This window comes from Tyto alba, unplaced genomic scaffold (genome assembly GCF_018691265.1).
Source record: "Tyto alba isolate M040663 unplaced genomic scaffold, T.alba_DEE_v4.0 Super-Scaffold_1, whole genome shotgun sequence".
In the NCBI taxonomy this organism is placed as follows: domain Eukaryota; kingdom Metazoa; phylum Chordata; class Aves; order Strigiformes; family Tytonidae; genus Tyto; species Tyto alba.
The window spans coordinates 8,968,381-8,989,958 of NW_024881261.1; the positions used below are offsets into that span (position 1 = coordinate 8,968,381).

At 35.0% G+C, this 21,578-nt stretch overlaps 1 protein-coding gene across 7 annotated transcripts in view; it reads right to left on the reverse strand.

The window, feature by feature from the left end:
- ATRNL1 (attractin like 1) overlaps positions 1 to 21,578 on the reverse strand; it is a 519,346-nt gene that overhangs the window by 160,596 nt on the left and 337,172 nt on the right. The window contains exon 27 of one of the 7 annotated variants that reach the window (XM_032988574.2): positions 18,489 to 18,980. The exons of the other annotated variants lie outside the window; for them this stretch is intronic. Coding sequence (XP_032844465.2) covers positions 18,948 to 18,980 — 33 coding nt within the window. The 3' untranslated portion in view covers positions 18,489 to 18,947. Of the gene's footprint in view, positions 1 to 18,488; positions 18,981 to 21,578 lie in introns of those variants that run through there. 7 annotated transcript variants of the gene reach the window in all.

A 21,578-nucleotide genomic window follows, 5' to 3' on the forward strand; every position in this document is an offset into this window, starting at 1 on the left:
GAAAACAATGGAAACATACTAGTTGGACTACAACTCTGAACATAAAATGTCCACACACTAAAACAGTCTTTGTGAGGCACCGTGTTTTAGATGACATCACCCATCTAATGGTAGCACCTCCAAGTACCATTTACAAGCCCCAATTTTCTTTCCTCAACACTAAGCGTCTTACAGACACAGAAGAAAAAATCAAGTCCTCTCTCAAAGAGCTTGCAATATAGGCATAAATCAAAGAAAATAGGTGAATATTTCAGGATCAAAAGTAGGCTAGTCATGGTAGGTAAACGGACAGTAGGTTGGCAGCGTTACCATAATTGTGTAATGAAGGCATCAAAGTAAAGTGGAGCTGAAAATGTGTATTTAAAGTAGAACAACAATGTGACTGAGGAGCTGTTCAGAAGAAACTCCTTCTGCTTTTTCATATGGTAGGATAATTGTAAAGATTACGAAAACATAATAAATGTACATATAAATGCACATATATAGGGAGTTCTTATTCTACTCAAAATTTCCTGCTCTTTGCTTGAATGTAAGTGCCACCGATCAGTTCCCAGTCTTACACATGCACAGATTAACAATATAAACCAGCAAGACTAACTACCAGTTAGCATGTGTATTGGTACACAAAATGGAGAAGAAAAACAGCTGTCTACATTTTTTCACTTTACAATCATCTTTTTATGCTGTGTTATGTCAAGGGCAAATGTGTGTGTTAAATTTCATTTTCATGGATACATGTGTAATACCAGTCATCAGGCTTTTAGCTTCACTGCTTTAAAAAAACAAAACACCTCACTGATGGGCCAAAAAAATGTAGGACTTTGTTAAAAATCAGGCTGTGAAAAATGACAGAAACTTCCTTTTGAGCACACTGCCTTTTATAGCGGTAGATACTGTGTTTGGTAAAATTCCAGAAACTTAGCCCATCTGCATAATTTCTTTTCCTAGTTACAGAGTGCTTAAATAAAAATATATATTATAGCTTCTAAAACAAAAAGCCAGAGATTTTCTCAACTAGTTCATTAAGATAGAAACCTTGTAGAGGGGTTTCTCCAATGCATGATTTAAATAGAAGTCATTTTAATGACAAAAGCAACCTTACAGATCTGATCTGATATTTTAAGGACTAATTTTGGACTATTTCTGATTTTTGTATAAAACCACAAAGATTTCTGTAGTTAATGATTTCTATGCCAAGGGAGAAATTATTTCAGATTAAATTAATTCTATTCATTAAACAATAAAAAAAAGTCTTTTACTGCATCTCATATTTTCTTACTGTTTTAAAATTGACTGGTAAAAAAGGTGTGGCTATAACAGGTTAAATTCTGTCTAGCACTTTGTTTTGGCTATCTCTGATCACATCTAAACCTTACTCCCTACTCATCTATGCGCCATGGGGACACACATATTAATCTCTCAGATTAGCTGCATGATGAATCTAGATGCCTAACTTCAGAAAATTAGGATCACACTGTTGGAGGTTGGTACATAATCTGTGATGTCATGTGGCCTGATTTAGGCAGAAGCCAAGGTACTACAGTGCTTGCCCTGAGAGAACTGAAATCAACATTAGAGATTCTAAGAATAAAAATGAAAATGTAATAGTAATTAACATGACTATAAGTTAAAACTTATTTCAGTAAGTATATTATCTCACAGTAAGCTATATTAGCAAGTTGTAGCACATTATATGATGTACTTTAGTGTTACCAACCACTTTTATAAAATAGTATTATTACATGTTTACAAGATGATTTACAAAATTAAGCATTAAAATAAACATAAAAAATCATGGATATTTGAAAATAAGTTTTAATAATATTTTGTAAATGTTTACTTGGACAAAATTAATTGTTGACTAATTCTAAAGAAAATGTTAATGACATCTTTCAAACTAGGTGTCTGAACAGCAAGATCAGTACAGAAAGGTTCGTTAGTTAAAATGAAAAATTTTAATACAAAAGTATACATGAAGAAAATTCCATTAGCTCCAAAGAAGTAATTTCTGAGGTACTTTGCCGACTGACCTGATAAATCTGTGCTGTGTCAGTTTTCATTCAACAGTTAATATTTGACTACACTAAATTAAATTGCAGGATGATAATGCACTGGCAGATTTCTTATCATTATATTTCACTATCTTAAAGCTGTATACTTCATCATAGGGAAAGCAAACAATTATTTGTCTATGGTTCAATCTCTGTTTTTTATACATTCTGTATAGTGGCTACTCCTTCTGAAATACAGTTTCAATCACAGCAAAACTGATCTTCCCCTTTTCTGATAAATTCATGAGTTGAAGACCCTATGACCCTATAATAAAACAACACCACTCCTGAACATGTAGCTACTTTAAATATTTCTTCAAATATTTGTGTATTATACAAAGCAGGTAGGAATTATGTGGTAGCTGTTAAAAAAAAATAACTCAGGTATTATCTTGTTGCTTTGTTATTTGCCACATATATGCATGATACATTGATGTAAACACAGGTTTGCAAGAACTGGGAATGAAAGTGATTATCTTTACAGTAACTGGTTTTCATGCTGCAGAGCACACCCTCAATGAAGTAAAGAGCTTCTTTTGAAGTCTTTAAGTCCATGTAAGTTTAAGTTATATGTATTTTAAGCCTGAAACTTTATGTTCTGTGTTTGATAATATCATCTTCATTCTATCTTGAACTGGGATTTGTACTTTAAAAGTAATATCATAAAACATAATAGTATGCCCATTTTTAATAGTGCCAACCAGCCACCTGCAGCCCAGGTGGATTATGGAAAGGAAGAGCACAAGACACTACCTGGAACAAAAGAATAACAACATATTACGACCCAGCAATTTGTTCCCATTGTTGACCCTGTAAAATGAGACGAGCAATTTGACCATAACTGTGTGAATGGATTTGGGCCTGGTGATACTCTAACTGCAGCATATATTTAGAGATACTCCGCTCATTCAAACAGAATATGATCTGGAGATAAAAGGTGGTGATTTCCAGTTGGGCAAAGTTTATTCTATGTAACCAGAAAAATCGCTAAAAATGATATAACAGATTACCTGTACTGTTTTGGATGCTCTTTACTTTCTATGAGAAGTTGGCTAGAACTACAGAATATAAATCTGGATGCTTCTCAGCTATTCTGTTGCTAAGGCAAAGCAAAAAAAAAAAAAAAAAACAAAACAAAAAAAAACCAACCTTAAAAATCTTAAAATATTTATTAAAAAATTTGTTGTAGTAAAACATAAGACAACAAAGATCCTTCAGAAAACAAAATGGACCAAAACAAAACAAAATAACAACAAAACCAAACCAAAACAAAACAAAAGAACAAAACAAAACAGAATGCACAACAACCAGGTCTGCTACAAACTTTTTTCCTGAGGGGATACACACAAAATATTTAAGAAAGAACAGACTTGGTTTTATTTAAGAAGGAAAAGAACTTGCTTTATCCTCATGAAAGGAGACACAGATTATGATTTATATCTTAGAAGATCATTGTTCTCCCACTGAGAACACTCCCTTGTCACAACAAAGATGTTTAAAGTACAGCCAGTTGGATCACCAGTCTACAAACATCTGTGTAGGTTACAGGACCTAAATCACATAAGATTATTAACATCCTTAACCAACACACAGTAGCACGCTGCCTTTGCATCAATAACTGGGTGCTCTCTGTGGCTTCAGGAAGAACAACAAATAAGGTCACTGCAGTAATCAAACTTGCAGGTACATAAACTTGTGACGAAGTACAAATTCCAGTGTAAAAAGTTTTAGATAACTACCCAAATGCACATCAGTAAACCAATCTTGTCCACCAAGATCTCAGTGAACAAATTGAATCTTTGGTGGTAGTCCCTACAAATAAGAACAAATCCGAAGCTCCCAAATGAGCAGTGTCTGCTTTTCCTAGTCAGAGCATTAGCCAGCTCATTGTCATCCAAATCCAATTTCACAGAAGGCGGAGACAAAGGAGACCTTTCACTGATGAAGTCTAATGAAAATAAATCACAGAGCCCCAGGTCATCAGCATACTGATGACAGTGAAGTCTACACTGTGTGCTCCCTTCCCTGGTGACATCATATTTTGTGTATGATAGGTTCAACTGAACCCTTGTGAAAAATCAATCTTTGGACTGGAAAAAAACCTTTCCAAAATTACCATTAAAATCTCAAAGAGAAACTAAGGATATCTATTTAAAGAAAACAATGCAACCCAGTCTGGACCACTGTCAAACAATAGGAAGAATAAATATTACAGTTACGTCTAATTAATAGGTCACTGCTTCAGAACAGCAAGATCTGGATTCATGACCCTATTCTTCTAAGGACATCTGATACAGAGTCATAGCTCATAAAAAATCGCAATGGTAGAGACTTCATATAATACTGTCCTCTAGGTTTTCTGAAGCCAGATTCCACTTTGAGTTGCAGGGCTCAGAAGTTAACACAGAAGTCTATAATGAAACATTGACCAAACCAATCAGAGTAGAAGAAGTATCATAGAATCATAGAATGGTTTGGGTTGGAAGGGACCTTAAAGATCATCTATTTCCACCCCCCTGCCCCGGGCAGGGCCCCCTTCCCCCAGCCCAGGGTGCTCCCAGCCCCGTCCAACCTGGCCTTGAACCCTTCCAGGGAGGGGGCAGCCACAGCTGCTCTGGGCACCCTGGGCCAGCGCCTCACCCCCCGCACAGGGAACAATTTCTGCCTTAGAGCTCATCTAAATCTGCCCTCTTTCAGTTGAAAACCGTTACCCCTCATCCTATCCCTACAGCCTCTGATAAAGGGTCCCTCCCCATCTTCCCTGTCCCCTCTTTAAGCACTGGCAGGCCACTATAAGGTCTCTCCAGAGCCTTCCCTTCTCCAGGCTGAACAATCCCAGTTCTCTCAGCATGTCTTCATAGGAGAGGTGCTCCAGCACTTCATGCATCTTCATGGCCCTAAGTACCTTATGCCTTTTACAGATCTTATTTGTCAGTATAGAACTTGTTTTCTGACACATCCCCCCAGTTTAACTTTTGTATCATGATCAGTTTGATATTCACTACAGCCAGACATCAGTATTTATTTATCCAGTTTTCCGAGACTATAATCCTGTTTTGAAATGTACCTGCTGTCTTCTCCAGCTTTCTTCGAGTTTCCTGAAGACAATATACTCCACATCTATTTCTTCTCCCATATACATAATATCTCTTAACTTGTTACAGGAGATTAACAGTTTAATATGATCAGGAGTTATGTCTAGAAGGAAGTCAGTACCTAATAACTTTTGAGGACTTTATTATTCCCAATTTCAGTTTTCCATCTATAAACTACATATACCAGTACTTTGCAAAAGCTTTTTGAGGTTACAATCATTTAATATTATCAAGCGTTCGCATAATTTAGTAACAGAAATACATTTTTAAAGTATGTGGTCTTTATATCCAAACAATATAGACAAGAATATAAAAAATTGCTGACACGTAAGTTCCTAAAAACAATCCTATCCTTATATTCAACCAAATATAAACACTATATTCAGTCCTGAACCGAAGAGTCAAGTAAATGTCAGAACATTGGACTATGCTTGGCCATTATTATTTTACAATATTCCATAATACTTAATATTTTTTTTAGAAAATCAGACATTCATATAAAATGTGAAATTGATTCCCAAAATAGAGCACAGGTAGCCTATATACTTCTTCCTTGTGTTCTTGAGTCGTGTGCAGCCCTTGAAGAGGACAGTGCTTTCTTACTATTCCCTAAATCCATTGAATGTGTAATAAAAGAGACAGAAGCAGCATGAATAAATATGAAAGCAAACACAACAGTCTACATAATAAATTATACATCTATCACATATATATACAAATGACCAGGTGAAACTGAAATAAATCTTAAGAAAATGGATGACAAAGCTAGCTCACAACCAAATGGCATATACTTCATTGACAGTGATGGGAGATCGCAAGTTTTTGCCGAAGCCTTCATATTAATGATGAAAATCTGCTTTATGAAGAGAATGTTTGGTATCTGTAGTGCCTATGGCTACAACTTTTAAAGCATAATGTAAAAAGTTCAGATAAGGATCACATGGTCCAATTATCAACCTCCTTATTCATTAAATAATCTATTTATGTGATAAAGATGGAGTGAAAAGTATTTATCTTTAAATGCTTAATTACAATATTTGAAGGAGTTTTATGTATATTTATATAAAGTGATTATTCATTATTATAATGATCATCATAAATTTCCGCATAAGTCTTAAAACAAATATAAGTAGCATTAAAAATCCACATAATTCATTTTCAAATTGAGAAGCAAAACTCTTTTTTTATTCATAGAAAATAAAATTGCATCTTTCCTCATTCTTCTGTAAATGGAAAACTTATGTTATTCTTTTTTAAAATAAATTAATTTTAGAAATGTCAGTACTTAATGCTTGCTGCCAAAGCTTTGAAATAATAGCAATCAAGTGATGGCACTTCCATCGGTACTTAAGATTAATCAGAAATCCCTGATACTGAAGACGAGGAAAGGTTCAGAAAGTGAATTTACATTTGCTCTAATATTTCTTTATTTTGTCAGTGAGATCGTAGGTTAAATGTAACAGTTTGCCTAACCATTAGAGCAGGGTAGTCTTCAAAGTTCATTTCAGTATTACAGATATTAACATAAACCAGTTTGGTTTTCATTATACACTATTTAAAAAAAAATAAAATCATAGATGAACTAGACTCACAGAATGTTGGAATTACATGTAATCACATAGCTTTCCCAAAGAAAACCTGAAGTCCTTATTCAGTTTGATGAATCCTCACTCTTGTAAATCTCCCAGTGTAGCCCACTGAAACCTCAGGTTTTCAATTTCTATTTGAAAACAAGTAGTTCCTGTAAAAGAATTTATGCTTTTTGTAAACCACATGATCTGTCACTAAGTGGGGAGAAAAGGTAGAATGACTACTGGGAAAGGTGTGGACTAAGTAACTGAAAACTAAGTTTGGGGGATTTTTTTAATATCGTGCATTATTTGAATTGAATATGATGTCATTTTTCCTAAGTCATCATTATTCAGTTCTGATAGCATTTACATCATCATATTTCCTACAGACATGTAGAAATACATTAAGTTCTAGTGGAGTTATGACAGAAAAATGTGGAGGGTCTGCAGTAAGAGAACAGGGGAAAGGCTGTGTTGTTCCATACCTAGTTTACTTAAACTAAATGAAGTCAAAGCACCACACTCATATGACAGAATTGATACAGGCCAGAAGGAACAAATGCTGTCTGCAAATAATCATCTTTATCTGACAACTGGAAACTAGATATTGAGCCGAAGGGTCACATGACATACTGTCATGTTCAAAAGTAACTCAGGTTTTTCAATTTCTGTTTAATTGAATGTTCCTCATCAGGCTTATTCATGCTCATGAATTTACCACAGAACCTTCTTTTAAAAAAAATATATATTTCAAATATTTCAAATATTCCCTTTCTGTATTATTCCTTGTAGTTATATTAAAATACATCCTGAAACACTGTTTTTAGTTTTTGGGTGCCCAGTGACCATTCTGAATAAAGGAATACCTGCAGTCATGGAAAATGGCAATGCTATATTATGGTCTTAGAAACAAAGAAGAAACATCTGAGTTAACATGGGATTTTCTGTAGGAAATTCTGGGTTCATTTCTCCCATGTGGTCTTTGCACAGAAAGAGGGAGATTGAGGCAATTTATATAGAACATATGCTAGAGGTAGTCAGGAACAAAACAGGCCATAAAAAATTGGTGGGTCATTTACAGCTGATTAAGCGTAAGAATAGGAAACAAGGTAGGCACTAGTGCCATATAGCTTTGGACATCAACGTCTGAGTTTCCTTTGTATTCCACAGGAAAAGGCATTATTCTCTACAGCACAAGTGAAAACACCTGAATCCAGCTTCTGTTCTACAAGAACTTCTAGAGGAGCCTCTCAGTCATCACCATCTATAAAGTTAAAAAAAATAAACACAAAACAACTTGCTAATATAATGACCTCCTAATTTCCCAGTTACTTTTTGAAAATATTTTGGTTTATATTTGGGGTAGCCTGAGATTTCCCCAAGTCTCTCCTCTTTAAGTCATCCTCATTCATGTCTATAATTAAATTATTCTTTGGGGAGAAAAAAAATGGAATCTAGCATCTCCCACAGCTGAGGTCACTAGTCATCACTTACTGCTATTTGGTCCAATTAATATTTCTCCCCAGTAAGAAACATTAACAAGACATGCTCCGAGGGTGTGATGATGCTCCAGAATATTCTAACTTAGCAGTCAGGACACTCTTTTAAGAAACTGAAAGTTTTATTTCCAGATCTCTGCTCCAGATAAGACAAAAGAATAATTCTAATTATGGTTTCTTATCTTACACACATATAAGTACCTTAACAATTAAATAAGGCAAATAATTTGGATGAAAGCTCCTCCTTGAATTTTAAGATTCTGATTTTTCATTTCCATGTTTTCTTTGCTGTTATTAAAAGTACATGACATGTTACATTTGGCATTTAATTTCCCCTGACATTTTATAAAAGTGAGAATCCTAGAGAAAAAAAATCACTTGGGTTGACCCAAATAAATTTCTTCTCCATTTCTAGGACTGTCAATGAACAACAAGAAAAATGACAATTTCAGTATTTCACAAAACTGTAGTTAAAAAGGACCGGAAGGATTAGTTCTTCTGAGTTCTGGCTTTGCAAATAGCAGCAACACAGATTAAAATGCAACCACAGAACCGTGTGAGAATATTAATAACTCTCACAATTCTGTTTCTCAGTCATGTCGTCATCAACTTTTACCTTGACCACTGCAGCCATCTCACTAGCCTTGACAAATGCAATCCTGGCCCACTTATATCTTTTCACAGCATTTCTAGAGAGATCATTATCTTGTCATTGCTTTGATCATATCATCCCTTACTCACATCCTTTCACTGGCTCCTTGGTTTCCCTATCATATCAAATACCTTTTATTTGTCTTCAATTTCAAAACCCATTGCAATTTATTCTCTCCTATCTAGCACTTGTCATATGCCATCACTATAGCTCCTAAATCATTAATGCTGCCTTCTGAAATTAGAAGATCATTTGTACCTTCCCCTACACCCTCCCTTAGGCTACCCTTAAAACTTAGGCCTCTGTCAGCCTTCCCATCAGTGCTTAACATTCAGCTCTGAAATTACTTTTCCAGAAAACTAGGCTAAAATAGGCCACAGGTACTGAGCTGAATGAGTAGTATACGCTTCCACACCATCACAATCTTACCCAATGGACCACCGTCCAATGTGCTTTCACCTGTTCTTTTTTTGACTTCTTAGCTTTCTAAAAACTATTCAATTTAAAAGCTATGTCAGACACAAACCAAGTTAATGCTGCAGATTCATACTGAAAAGAACCAAACACTGAGTGCTGACCACTTGAGAATTCCAGATACTGAGACTTCACTGGCTCAGGAGACACTCAGTCTTTACATTTCCTTGGTACCTTACATTCACTGGCAAGATTCAAAAATTGACATGAAATGTATGAAGGTTGTTGTGTTGCAATAAGTTAAAACAAAAAATGTAAAACCAGAATGGGTTGCTTACACAGAGATTTTTTTTAATTTTGTTTTTATTTTAGTGTGATGTCTGTATCTTCGCTCTGATGAATTTTCTGTATGACACCATGAAGAATAAATGATAGTAGAAAAATAGTAGAAGAAACTACAAGCAAGCTGAAACACATAAAATGAAAGCACTTATTTTCTAGTACCTGTAAATTGTACTACTCCAGTCCACTAAGAGACATTCATTTAAACGCCTTGCAGCCACAAGTTCCCACAATAGATCCTGCCCTTTAATAAAATCAAGTTATTTTAAATGTTATTGGCATTTTATAGGCTGCTAAAAGGAACAGAACTCAGAATGTTGATATTGCTCTGAGTCTCCCTGATTGTGTCCCATTCTGATAACCACTTCTCTGATGAAGCTTTGATTGGGCAAGCATCTTCTGCAAATAATTCAATAGGAAATAAACACGTTATTGTTGTATTAAAAACAGAATGTGTACTGGGACCTAGGATTATTGGTCAGTGCAGGAATTTTCCAGGCATCTGGTCTGTAGCTCACATTGCATGCAGTGAATTATATCTCAGTAATTGAGAATGATGAATGATTTGACCCTCTTAAATATATAATAAGGGAAAAAAACAGCACAGTGAGAGCCAAGATATAGGCAATTTTAGCTTCCAGGAAAAAACAGTTGTAACCCAACACCACCTACAAATCTCTGTGGGTGCTTTGGTTGTGTAGTATGTCATGTACCTTGGGTAATACATCTTGCATTGTGGGCAAGAAGAAACACTAATATTGATTTTCTACACGATGAAAAACCATACGTAATGTCAAAGAATTTAGAGGTTTACCCAGTAAGGTTAAAAAAAACACTTAATCTTTTGCTTGGGGATTTTTTTTTTTTCTGTACAGGAATTTTATATATCCCTATAAAAGGCAGGAGTATTAAGTGTTACAAAAGACTGCTAAATGACTCTGATACAATTTAATGTCACAATGGCTAGACAACACCTCTTTCTGCACATACCTCTCTAGTATTATGGTGACTTTATGGAAATATAAAGTTAGCAGCATATCCTGAAGTTAAAAAGCATGATAATTACTAATTTCATGGTGGCATTTCACACTGGGATATCCTGATGCAGTAAGAGACTGTCCAGGACCAACCTTCCTTTCACACAGATATTGAAGTCAGAGGTCAGCTCACTTCTGTTACAATTTGTGTCTCTTCCCAGCTGGTCACCCTCCTTCCTGCTGCACTGAGTGGAAATGGCAAAAAGCAGAACTTCTTGTGAGACTTTGGAAAAGATGCTGTCTACAAAGCTGCAGAATTAAGCACACTGATGCCAAGGCAGCTATGGAATTTGGGAGCATTATTATTTTGTAACACTAGCTAGAAAAAGGGAAGAGGAGAGAAGGAAGTTCATATACTGTCCTAAAATATTTATTTAAAAATACCAGGAAATATTGTTGGGGAAATTTAGTTTGTATAGTGAGTGAGGGAAGTGGAAGGCAGACAAATGATGAATTCATAAAAATAATGAAGTTAAAAGTAAAAAGAGTTTAAAAATTAGTAAGGAGAAACCACCCTGGTACTCTTGGTTCTTTTACTTATTTTGTTTATTTGGGAAACCAGTGGCTAAAAGCAGTTTCTGGTCAGTTTAACTGGCCGTTAAAAAAATCCAAGGCTCTCTTTTGTCTGTGGTTCAGAGACATGCGTGCTTAACACTGTAGAAGATGAGCACGTGAACAGTCTGTGTTTCTGTTTTGGCACAAGGACTAGATTTAAATATGAATGGGGAGATCTCCTGCAGCTGACAGAAGTGCTCACTCATTCCACCACTGCTGCAGAGATGTTACCAAGAGCTCCAGGGCCCCATTTTTCAGAGCAGCAATTCAGATAATGCATATTTATAACGTTTTTACAGCCGAATGAGTTAACAAATCACAAAGCGCTTGAATTACACAGGAAGTAGCAAAAACCAATCGGGTAGAGCCTTAATTTGATACATCTGTATTGTGTGATGGGCTCCATTGTATGGACTCCATCCCGCTCCATGGCAGACAGAGTGTGCATTGAAAGCCCTACATTTGTGCTCTGAAAGACAGCAGCTGCTTCCCATCTTCCATACATCTGAAGAGAGTTTTACATTCTAAGTACTCACAAGCCAAGAACACATAACTCTGATATGGGCTGAAGGAGAGAGTATTTCTCTGAGTACCCAGATTATCTGCTGCTCAGGAAAACTACGTGACAAACAAAGGAGGATTTGCCAAGGAGATATATTGAGCTGTTAAACATGGACTCCAATAGAAAAAGACAACACAGTATCTTACTGATATTTATAAATGCTGTAATAGATTCGTGAAATTTTATATAGCACATCCATATTTTAAAAACTAGGAGCCAGTTTCCACAACTGGAATGACAGTTTTCTTCCAGAGCATTTTCTATTGTACTAATAAAATCAAAATGCAAGAAAAACAGAAAAAAAGTCAACTTCTCTAAAGCCATTCTTATTTAACAAGTTCTTATTATCCATTGTTACGGTAAGCTTTTTCTTACAGTTTCTAATTTGTAGCTGATTTACCCTTTTTTATAGTACATTTAACCTAAGTCTCGTAGTACACAGCTATTAATGAGACAAAAATACATGTCTCATTTTTCATTTTCTAGATAAGGACTTTTTTTTTTATTATTTTGAACTTTTCCGTCAGTACTTTTCTTGTTTCTCCATTAACCAATTTCCCACACAAACATCTCAGTTCTTTCTTCCCTGACACACATATCTATAAAACGTATTCAATATCTTCTTCCATGTTGGTTTTAGGGCTGTAAACTCATCTCCATTTCCCAAAACTGCTTCTTGCAATGATTACAGAAAAACGGTGAAAAAAATGGTTTGAAAAAAGAGGAAAGAGATACATCAAATATATTATTTACATTGATGGAACAAAATTATGCAGTTGTGTACTATCATATATAATTTTCCCCCTTATTTCCTCTTATTTTTTAGAAGATGCTAGTTTATATGTTGCTACATAGAACCTGACACCACTGAACTTTCAAAGAACAAGTGGGGTACTTACTTACTAGCATAGTACAAACAGTGTTGATTGGTTAAAACAAAACAGTTAGTTTTCTGTAAATACTGTCTTTATATTCCTGTTCACAAGTCTGGTATCTCCCAGTTTTGAACTTAACCCTTTTAGAAACTAGCACTCCTGAGACATTATTTACAAAAGCTAGCCACATAATATCCAAATATGAGTATTGCTATGCTTTCATCACATTATTTTGTCTAGGGTAAAGATATTCTATTATAAACACAAAAGCAATATTGTCTAGATATGAGAAAAGTAAGTCAGATGCTAACAAACACCAAATAAAATCCAAAACAAAACCAACCACCTGGTAATTTACCCATTTGTGCATTTTACCCAGAAGATTTTGTAATTCATAAATGAATTAGAAGCTACCAGAGTTCTCTTTTCTAACGGCTTTTATGTTAATTGAGTTTGCTCTAAACATTTTCATATATCACATCAAGTATTCAATGAGGTGCCAAAGCACTTTGTTAACAAACTTATTTCCCAGATGTGGCTAAAGCAGGGACAGAAGGCTTGAATGTTCTAACATACCTAACAATTCAATTACAGTTATCTTATGGTGCCATCACATATTTTTCTTCAACAATCAAACAACCTCAGCTGGAAACTCCAAGCAATAACATAAATAAAGGACCATCTGGCAAGAATAATTAAGGAAGGCTGGAAATAAAACATTAATTAGTGCAGTAGTTCAAACGACCTTCAAAGGCCTTATTATAAAATTATATCCAAACCAGATAATCATTTATTTCATGTTACAGTTATATTTAACTAAGCATGAATAAATAATAATATCATTTTAGATGCTATTATACTGTTATTGACTCAGACTGATTTTGAAATTGTCTTATTTTTCTATAACAATAAAATTAGAATGGAAAACAACCTACATCAGTTTAGAATGGCAGCCTTGGTTTTCCCCTGTTTCACATCAATGAGTCAGATGAATCAAGCCTGTCTCAAAATTTACATACTAGAAAGGAATAGAATGGTTTGCCAGGACAATATGCATGCAACTAATTGCTTTTAAATCATTTACATTTGTTTTCTCAATTTTGGAAGGAAAAGAATGGAAGTCGGAATTACTTGCTTTCTGATTTACAAAATTAAATGAAATACCAAATATTAAGGTTTCTGAAAATCTTTTCTGTACAGAAATATACATTGCTATCACAAACTCAGCAAAGATGCCATCTCATATCTTTCAAAATCTTTGCTTCTTTTATTGATGATCTTAAGAAAGTCACAATTAAAAGAAATCAACATATTTCAACTTAATCTGCAGATAGGTAATGATGGTCTCAAATGCCTTATCTTCAAAGCAATACAATGTGAAAAAGTTTCCTTGACAATATAATATAACTAGGTTGTTCAAAAGGGGGGGGGGGAGGGGAAGATCAGTAATTCCTGTGTTTCTGTACCTTTTTCAAACTGCATTTAAAATGTATGTATGAATTATTAATAAAATTACATCTGCCTATTTTCTGGGTTTGTTCTTTCAGTTGAGCATTATTGGAAAAATATGCTAAGGAAAATTAAAGAGGACTATAATTAAAATATATTAATTATTTTATTTTATTATTATACAGAATTGCCATTCAGCCAGTAAGACTAGAGTCTTCATTATTTGGTGAAGTCACCTTCCTCTTATCCCCAGGCTACAGGACATCAAGCAACTGAATGAATTATCTTGGACCACATCCAATAGCATGTCCGTTAGTTACAAGCCAGACAATGACAAAGCTCCTGAAACTCTCAGACATCATCTGGATAAGCAGGCACAGGGGACAAAATCTTCCTTAGGGAATCTGAAGACCAGATCCACTTAGGAAGATCCATTACCAACAAAAGAACTACAGGAGTCCCCAGTGCCACCCAAGGCCAAGGGAAGCTGGATGAATTTTTGCCAATATGTTATAGTTTCCACTATTGACTTGTGCTTAACACAGGATGTTGTTCACAACACCAAATGATTCAAACAGTGAAAGTGCATTTCTAGTGGTCATACTGAAGTAATGAATTTCAGGTTTGTTGTTTTATCTTCCTTAAATCCAGTAGCTTAACCCCACAAACCTTATTAGGATCACAGATATCTTGTTGATATGAGAAGACGTTGCTTTTCAGACTGAGAAATTACAATCGGATAAAATAGCATGTGAGTTCATGACAACACCGACTGTTTAGGAGGTAAATTACTACTAGAACCTGTTATTAGTCTGTCCAAAAAAATAATTAAATTATTGCAAAACTTGGCCCACATAGTAGGAATGAAAAAAAAAAAAAAACAAAAAAAAAAAACAGAGAGAAATAGCTAGCCTTATGTTACTGTCCAAACTATGTCAGTGGTACATCAGAGAGACAACATAACAACAGATGATGAGTAACTTTGCTGAGAGAAAGTGGAACCTGGACAATATCCATCCATAGGGAAAGGTGCTGAAAGGAAGGAAGAAAGCTCAGCTGCTTGGGAAAAAGGGAGAAAGAATGATCTAAAAATATGAAGGTCAAAGGCAGACAGTACTTACAGTTACCTAAGGGACAGAGAGCAGAAATTACTAGGGAAAAAAAGAAAGGTGAAAGTCCATAGCACAAACTGTAATAAAGATAAAAAAGGAGGTAGTCAGGACTCAACACCAGCATAAGCTATAAACCAGTTTCTGGTTCACTTATAACCAGTGAGCGGGGAACAAGCTTGTAATGAGACAGGGAATACAGATCCAGAAAGCGGAGCTATTTCTCAGTAAGAGAGCACACCTAGTTAACATAGAGATCTCCACAGAGTTCTCTGATCACCTTCCTGTGCTAGCTGTAGAAGTGCATCTCTAGTTAGGATGCTTTAGACGCTGTGATTTTGCACGAGAGGGGGAAGGCAGATGGTCTGACAGTCTGTGCAATGATCTGAATGAGTCCAAGTTTCAAGATCAAGCAAAGGATAGTGAACAGGAGAGAGACTGCCGCTCTGTTGTTCCTAGCTCCTGGCCTTGCATTTTTAGGTAGATGGATGAATTGTTGTATTTTCTCTGGGAGAGCAGAAGAATTAGGTGTATGATACTCAGATTTATGAAAGAAAAATATTTTTTTTCCAACAAAAAGCTGAAGCTACATTAAAAAACAAACAAACAAACATGCAGGATAGGCCAACATAGCCATAAATATTTTGTCATTATTCTCATTGTCTTTAGTCATTGCACCTCCCATGTAGCCTATCTCAGTACTTCATTTCTTAGGAACTGTGCAGGAGTTGAAGCAGTCATATCAATATCTCCAACACTGCTAGCTGAGACTGCAGTAACAATCAAGGCTTATGTCCCCTCAGCAGTCCTCAAGAGTACTGCGAACAAATGCTGTAATTCAAATGCACCAGGTATGCATATGCCTTGAATGGAACGGATGTATCTGCATTGCATCTCAAATACCCATTGCATCTCAAATTGCTTCAGAGACATGTAACCATTCCTTCTCTTTTGCATATTCCACATAAATTACTGAAGACATCTTCGCAGATGGTGGAATTTTGGACTGCAGAAACATTAAACAAAGGACTGACCTGACAAAGCCTGTTCTGCATCAAGAAGTCTGACCCACTGAATGGTATTAACTAAAGTAATAAAAGATCATGTTGCAGCCTCATGGGGGCAGGGGACTATCAAAGAATTTGCAAAAGAAGCCTACATTCAAATAGTCTTCTCATTTCAGAGGATAGCCTTAGACAACAGGAATTCAAAAAGTGCCTTGACAATCTCACTCTTACCTACCTGAGGGAAGAATATGGCATCTGATTGAGACTGGAAATCTATCAGATACTCTGTGTGGCCCTAGCTGTTATGTACCACTTCCCAGGAAAGAAGAAAACCAAAAATAAACTGTAAGGTGGTACTGAGGTACTATTATAGAGGCACAAGACGTGATACTGATTAATTGGTGATGGCATTACTTCCATTGTAAATCTTACTAGCTTTTATGAAACATACAGTAGGATTTGTATGAAATTTATTTGTGAGAAGATGAAAAGAACCTTTTCTGATTTCCAGCAAGTCTTTTTGGAAGATGTTTTGGTACATTTGTGGCCTTTCTAGTGAAAGAGGTAGAGAAATACCTTCCTTGGAAGAAATCTGTAAAGGGCAATGCAGACTCCTTTTGAAGCTTCTGACTTTTTCAGAGATTTGCCAAAGGCAATAAAAGAGGATATATTATTTTCTTAGAAGTGATATCTTAACAAAACTGTACATTTTTTTTCATGTCAGATGAGGACTTGTACAGTGAAATGTTGCTTTTTTAATCTCTCTGGCCTAAACAAAATAAACAGATTGAGTATCCATCATTAGCAGGTATAGTATCTCTGCAGGAGATACAGCGTGAAACTTGAGGAGCTATGCTCTGCAATTAAAGCTAAGAAAATGCCGAAAAATAAAAAAGGAAAAGTATTCTCTTAGAGAACTTTTATATGAAAAACTGTTAAAACCAATTTTCACTAATAGTAATGCATATCGACTCATGGAAGAAAGGGTATTGTCAGATGTCACCTTTGGCCACACATACCAAGACAACACAGAAAGAGATCCTTAAGATTTCACTGAAACAGAACTCCTAAGATTTCTTTTTCTATCCTCTAGTCTCTAGAGCCACCATTTCACATGTTCAGTTTATACTTCCCTTTCTCTTCCTTCCTACTCAAGGTCAACAACTTCTGGTTTTATGATTATGACTGTGACTTACAGGGAAAATGACACCATCAAACTGCTTTTTTTCTCTGTCACATAATAGAAATTATTGACAATTCCAAGTTCTCTGTTGCACATTTATCTTCATATCTTTAAAACACACGGTTATGAAAACAGAAGCTTAAAAAAATATTCTTATCAATATATATATAAAAAGCATATATAAAAAAAAACATTCTTACTTTATTCCCTGGAAAATAAACATCAAGCATAAATACAAAGTCAATTTTCATGTTCAGTTTGATCACAAAGATGAACTATGTCGTCTTTAAGTATCCTAGAAATATATCCATTTACTCTAAAATTTATTTCTCTGCAGTCATTTCTATATAAGGAAGGCAATGAGAATGGAGTGGCCTAACATGATATCATTAAACTGAAAACATACATTAATTAATTTTTCTTACACAAAAGATGACGGTCTGTGAAAATGCTAACAGGCATTTCACAACACTCAGTTCTGTTAGAACAACGTAAACTAGTAAACCGAAGCTTGATGACTGGACCTAAAATATGATACAGCTAAAGATTCCTTAGTATGGGGATAGTAACTCCATTAGGTTTAAGGATATTCAATTACATAGATTTTCTACATACTATTTGCTTACTAACCAGTGGTCAATTAAAGTAATTGTTCCAAGATGATGTTTAGGAGCTATGAAAGACTGAGTTTAACTTCTAGGACAGCGCAAGTCAATCTAAACCCAAACACATGTATCTCTAAGCCTTTGAACCATCCTGATAATAGGTCACTGCTTAATATGGTTGATTGAATGCAAGAACTGTTATAGGAACTAATGAACTGCTTTTTGTGTTGCATGAAATGGAAAAATCTGTCTAGGTGAAGTCATTCAGAGAACAGCAATGATCATTTGCCAAAGATAATAAAAGTTGATGGCAATTATGCCATACCACGCATCAAAAAATTGGATTTGTTAAATATGCTTTAATAGCTGAATTGTTTCAATAAAAAGTACAAAGTGGTTTTATGTATAACTTTTTCCTGACAAAACAACTATTAAGCATTTTTCACACTTTCATTTAACACGTAGATTTAAAATGTCATTAGCAATGACCTACTGACAGGAACACACTAAAGCTGGTGTTTGTCAGAGCTGACAGTAGATTGCAAAGAAGAGAAGCAGTGTTCTCCCAGCTCTGCCCAGATTTAACCTGTGAACTGCAGTGTGCTATTTAACAACCCAGACCTTATTTTCTCCAGCTGTTAAACTGGAATTACAGTCCTCATTTTTGTATAGTAGTTTGAGATAGTTGAATGACAAGTGAGGCATACAGAATTCTTGTTTTTCTTAATCTCAGTCTTATAAACTACTTGGGAAAAGAGAAGAGCCTCTTTTGTATGATAAATACATACACATAGAAGATGCAGATATAGGCAAACGCTATACTGTAATTACAGATTATATATGGTACAAGATGAAGTGTTTTATGTCAATTTCTGACCCTATTTTTGCCTGTACTGCTTCTGTCAGAGTTCCCCAACATGCATCAACAATGTTGTATTTTTTTACACATTCTTTCTTCTCCTTTCCTTCTTCCCCTGCAGAAAGAAAGGAGATCCAAAGTGAAACCAAAAGTACTGGGAATAATCTGTTTATTAATTAATATTTAAAATGTTAATACTTTTTAACTTCTGGGGATTAAAAAAAATTTGTAAATATTTTCATGTTATTCTAATTTTGAGAGATTGATACCCTGACAAATCTCTCCAATGACAAATATTTCAATGTTCCTAAATATTTTCATCTTCTGAAACAGGACTTCTGCATATCTTCTTTAGTAATAAGTCAAATGGAGGTATCAGTAAAGCAAATCACAGGAAAACATTATGCAAATACATCAACCTATTCTCAACATATACTTTTAAAATACAGTAACTGAATTTAAATGATTGTACTGTAAAATAAAAAAAGTCACATAATTATCAACCACTCTATCATAATATTTATCGGTATGGTGTCACATAATTTCCAGTCCTTCTATGTATTTTTTTTTACTCTGGAAAGACATTGAGGTGAAAAAGGTGATTCTTTCACTCACATACCAAAGGTCTTAATATTAATTAAAAAAAAAAAAGTAAATTTTGTGGAACAAAATAACTAAGAAAGAACTGCTCATAATGGAAAATAATATAGTTCTGTATTCTACCCACACACAAAACAACAAGATTTTTTTTAGTTTGAAAGGGTCATACTTCCAACAGTGGTAGAAAAATATTCAATTGGAATTAAATATGCGGACCACAGCTAGAACATACTGAGAAATTTAAAAAAATTAACTCAAGGGCAGATGCTTAAACAGAATATAGTCCAAAAACAAATAGCTTGGGCCAGGTCCCTGTTAACTGTAAGTATTCTAATTACTGAGACAGATGATGTTTCAAATTAATGTAAGCCACTTTGGCTGGGGTACAATTCCTAAATGTTGTATAATTATATTATGCCTTTTTACATTTACAACAAACAGTGAACACTGAGGAAAATTCTACAAGAAGTAATTTAAAATATTAAGTAAAGTATTCCTATTTCAAAAACCATAATGTACACCTTGTGACACTGTACCTGGAGCAATATCTCCAATTCTGGACCAAAAGGAAAGGTTATTCTCCTCTATATCCCTTTTTTTCTTTTCTTTTTTTTTTTTTTTTTTTTTTTTTTTTAAATGGGTCTGCATTTTCTGGCCAAACAATTTACCATAATGAGGAACTGCAACAGCTACATTGCTTTCAACAGGTAGATAGTATGGCCTAATTTAGAGGGTCAGCTGGGATTCCAGGTTGTCCTTCATACAGACAGAGTCCAGCACAACGTTTTTGATCACAGAAGGAAGAGTCTGCTCTTAATGCCCTGTGTTTTTACCAAAGGTGCAGGATTCTTCCTCCTAGTCAGAAACACTACTGTTCTCCATTTCAGTATTGGTCAGTAAAATTTTCCTCACTTGCAGACACCATATTAACTGCTTTGACAATCAACAAGAACATACCTTCTGGGCACCAGGGAAACGCATTCTTTTGCAACAGGCAGGTGATCATTACAGACTTCACTCACAAATGAATATGTAATATGGTGAATATTGGTCAAAGCTAGAGCTGGCAAAACAACTACACATACATGCATCCTATAGATGGTCACTAACTTTGTCTTTTCCCAGTGAGATCAGAGTAAAGATAACCATAGATTTTAACAGCAGCAAGAGGGACAGAGAAAGGAACCACTTTCAGGGCTAGAATGCAAAGATGTTATGATCTCATTCTGGAATGTCATCTGTCAGTCCATTAACTTCAATGGAATACATTCTTGAAGAAGTTAGAATTTCCTGAGGTCTTGGAATGTCTTGGGTTTAGTCCTCTTTTAGTTCTGAGACCTAACAGCATGCTCATGTTCAAACTTAACTTCTTAAAAATGCTTACAAGCCTTTAAGAAGTATTTTTAATAACAGTAAAGTATTCTATATGGAGCTGAAAAAAAAGGAAAGAAAATGACTATTCAGCAAGAAAAATGAATAGTGGGCAAATTACCAGAAAATCCACTGCGGATTTGTAAATGTGTAATTTGGCAAGGTTATTCCTTCTGGCTGGAACTGCTGATGAGCTCTCTCACATTAACAAAGGTACAGGGATGGTGTGCTACCTTGCAAAAGTGTTCTGTACTGACAGAAATCTGCAAGTCAATAAACCATCCTAAAATCTCAAATTCACTCTTCAGTCTTCACATTCCCTCCTTTGTGAAACTTTTCAGACTGCAGTAGCAGCCAAATTCCAGCCTACCTCATCTCATTTCCTATTGTGATTAAATCATTTACTCTAATGCTTTATGTTGATTTTCAAGTATCTGCGCGAAGTGGATTCAGCCCTCTTAGAAGTGTATGAGTTTGTATGTATTAAAATGGAGTAACCGTATACACAACCTCCATAATTTTGATTCAGGTTTCTTACCTTATTTGTCTGCATCAGAACTTGACATTGTCTCTTCCCATAACACATAATCAGCAACTGCTTCATAAACCAGAAATACTAAATTTTTCATTCATTTTGTAGAAAAATTACCAAGGATGCTAATATGTGTAGTTCATGAAAATGATGGAGTTAATCACTGTATGCAAAGGTAAGTAACTCTGTAAATCTGCAAATAAAAATTTA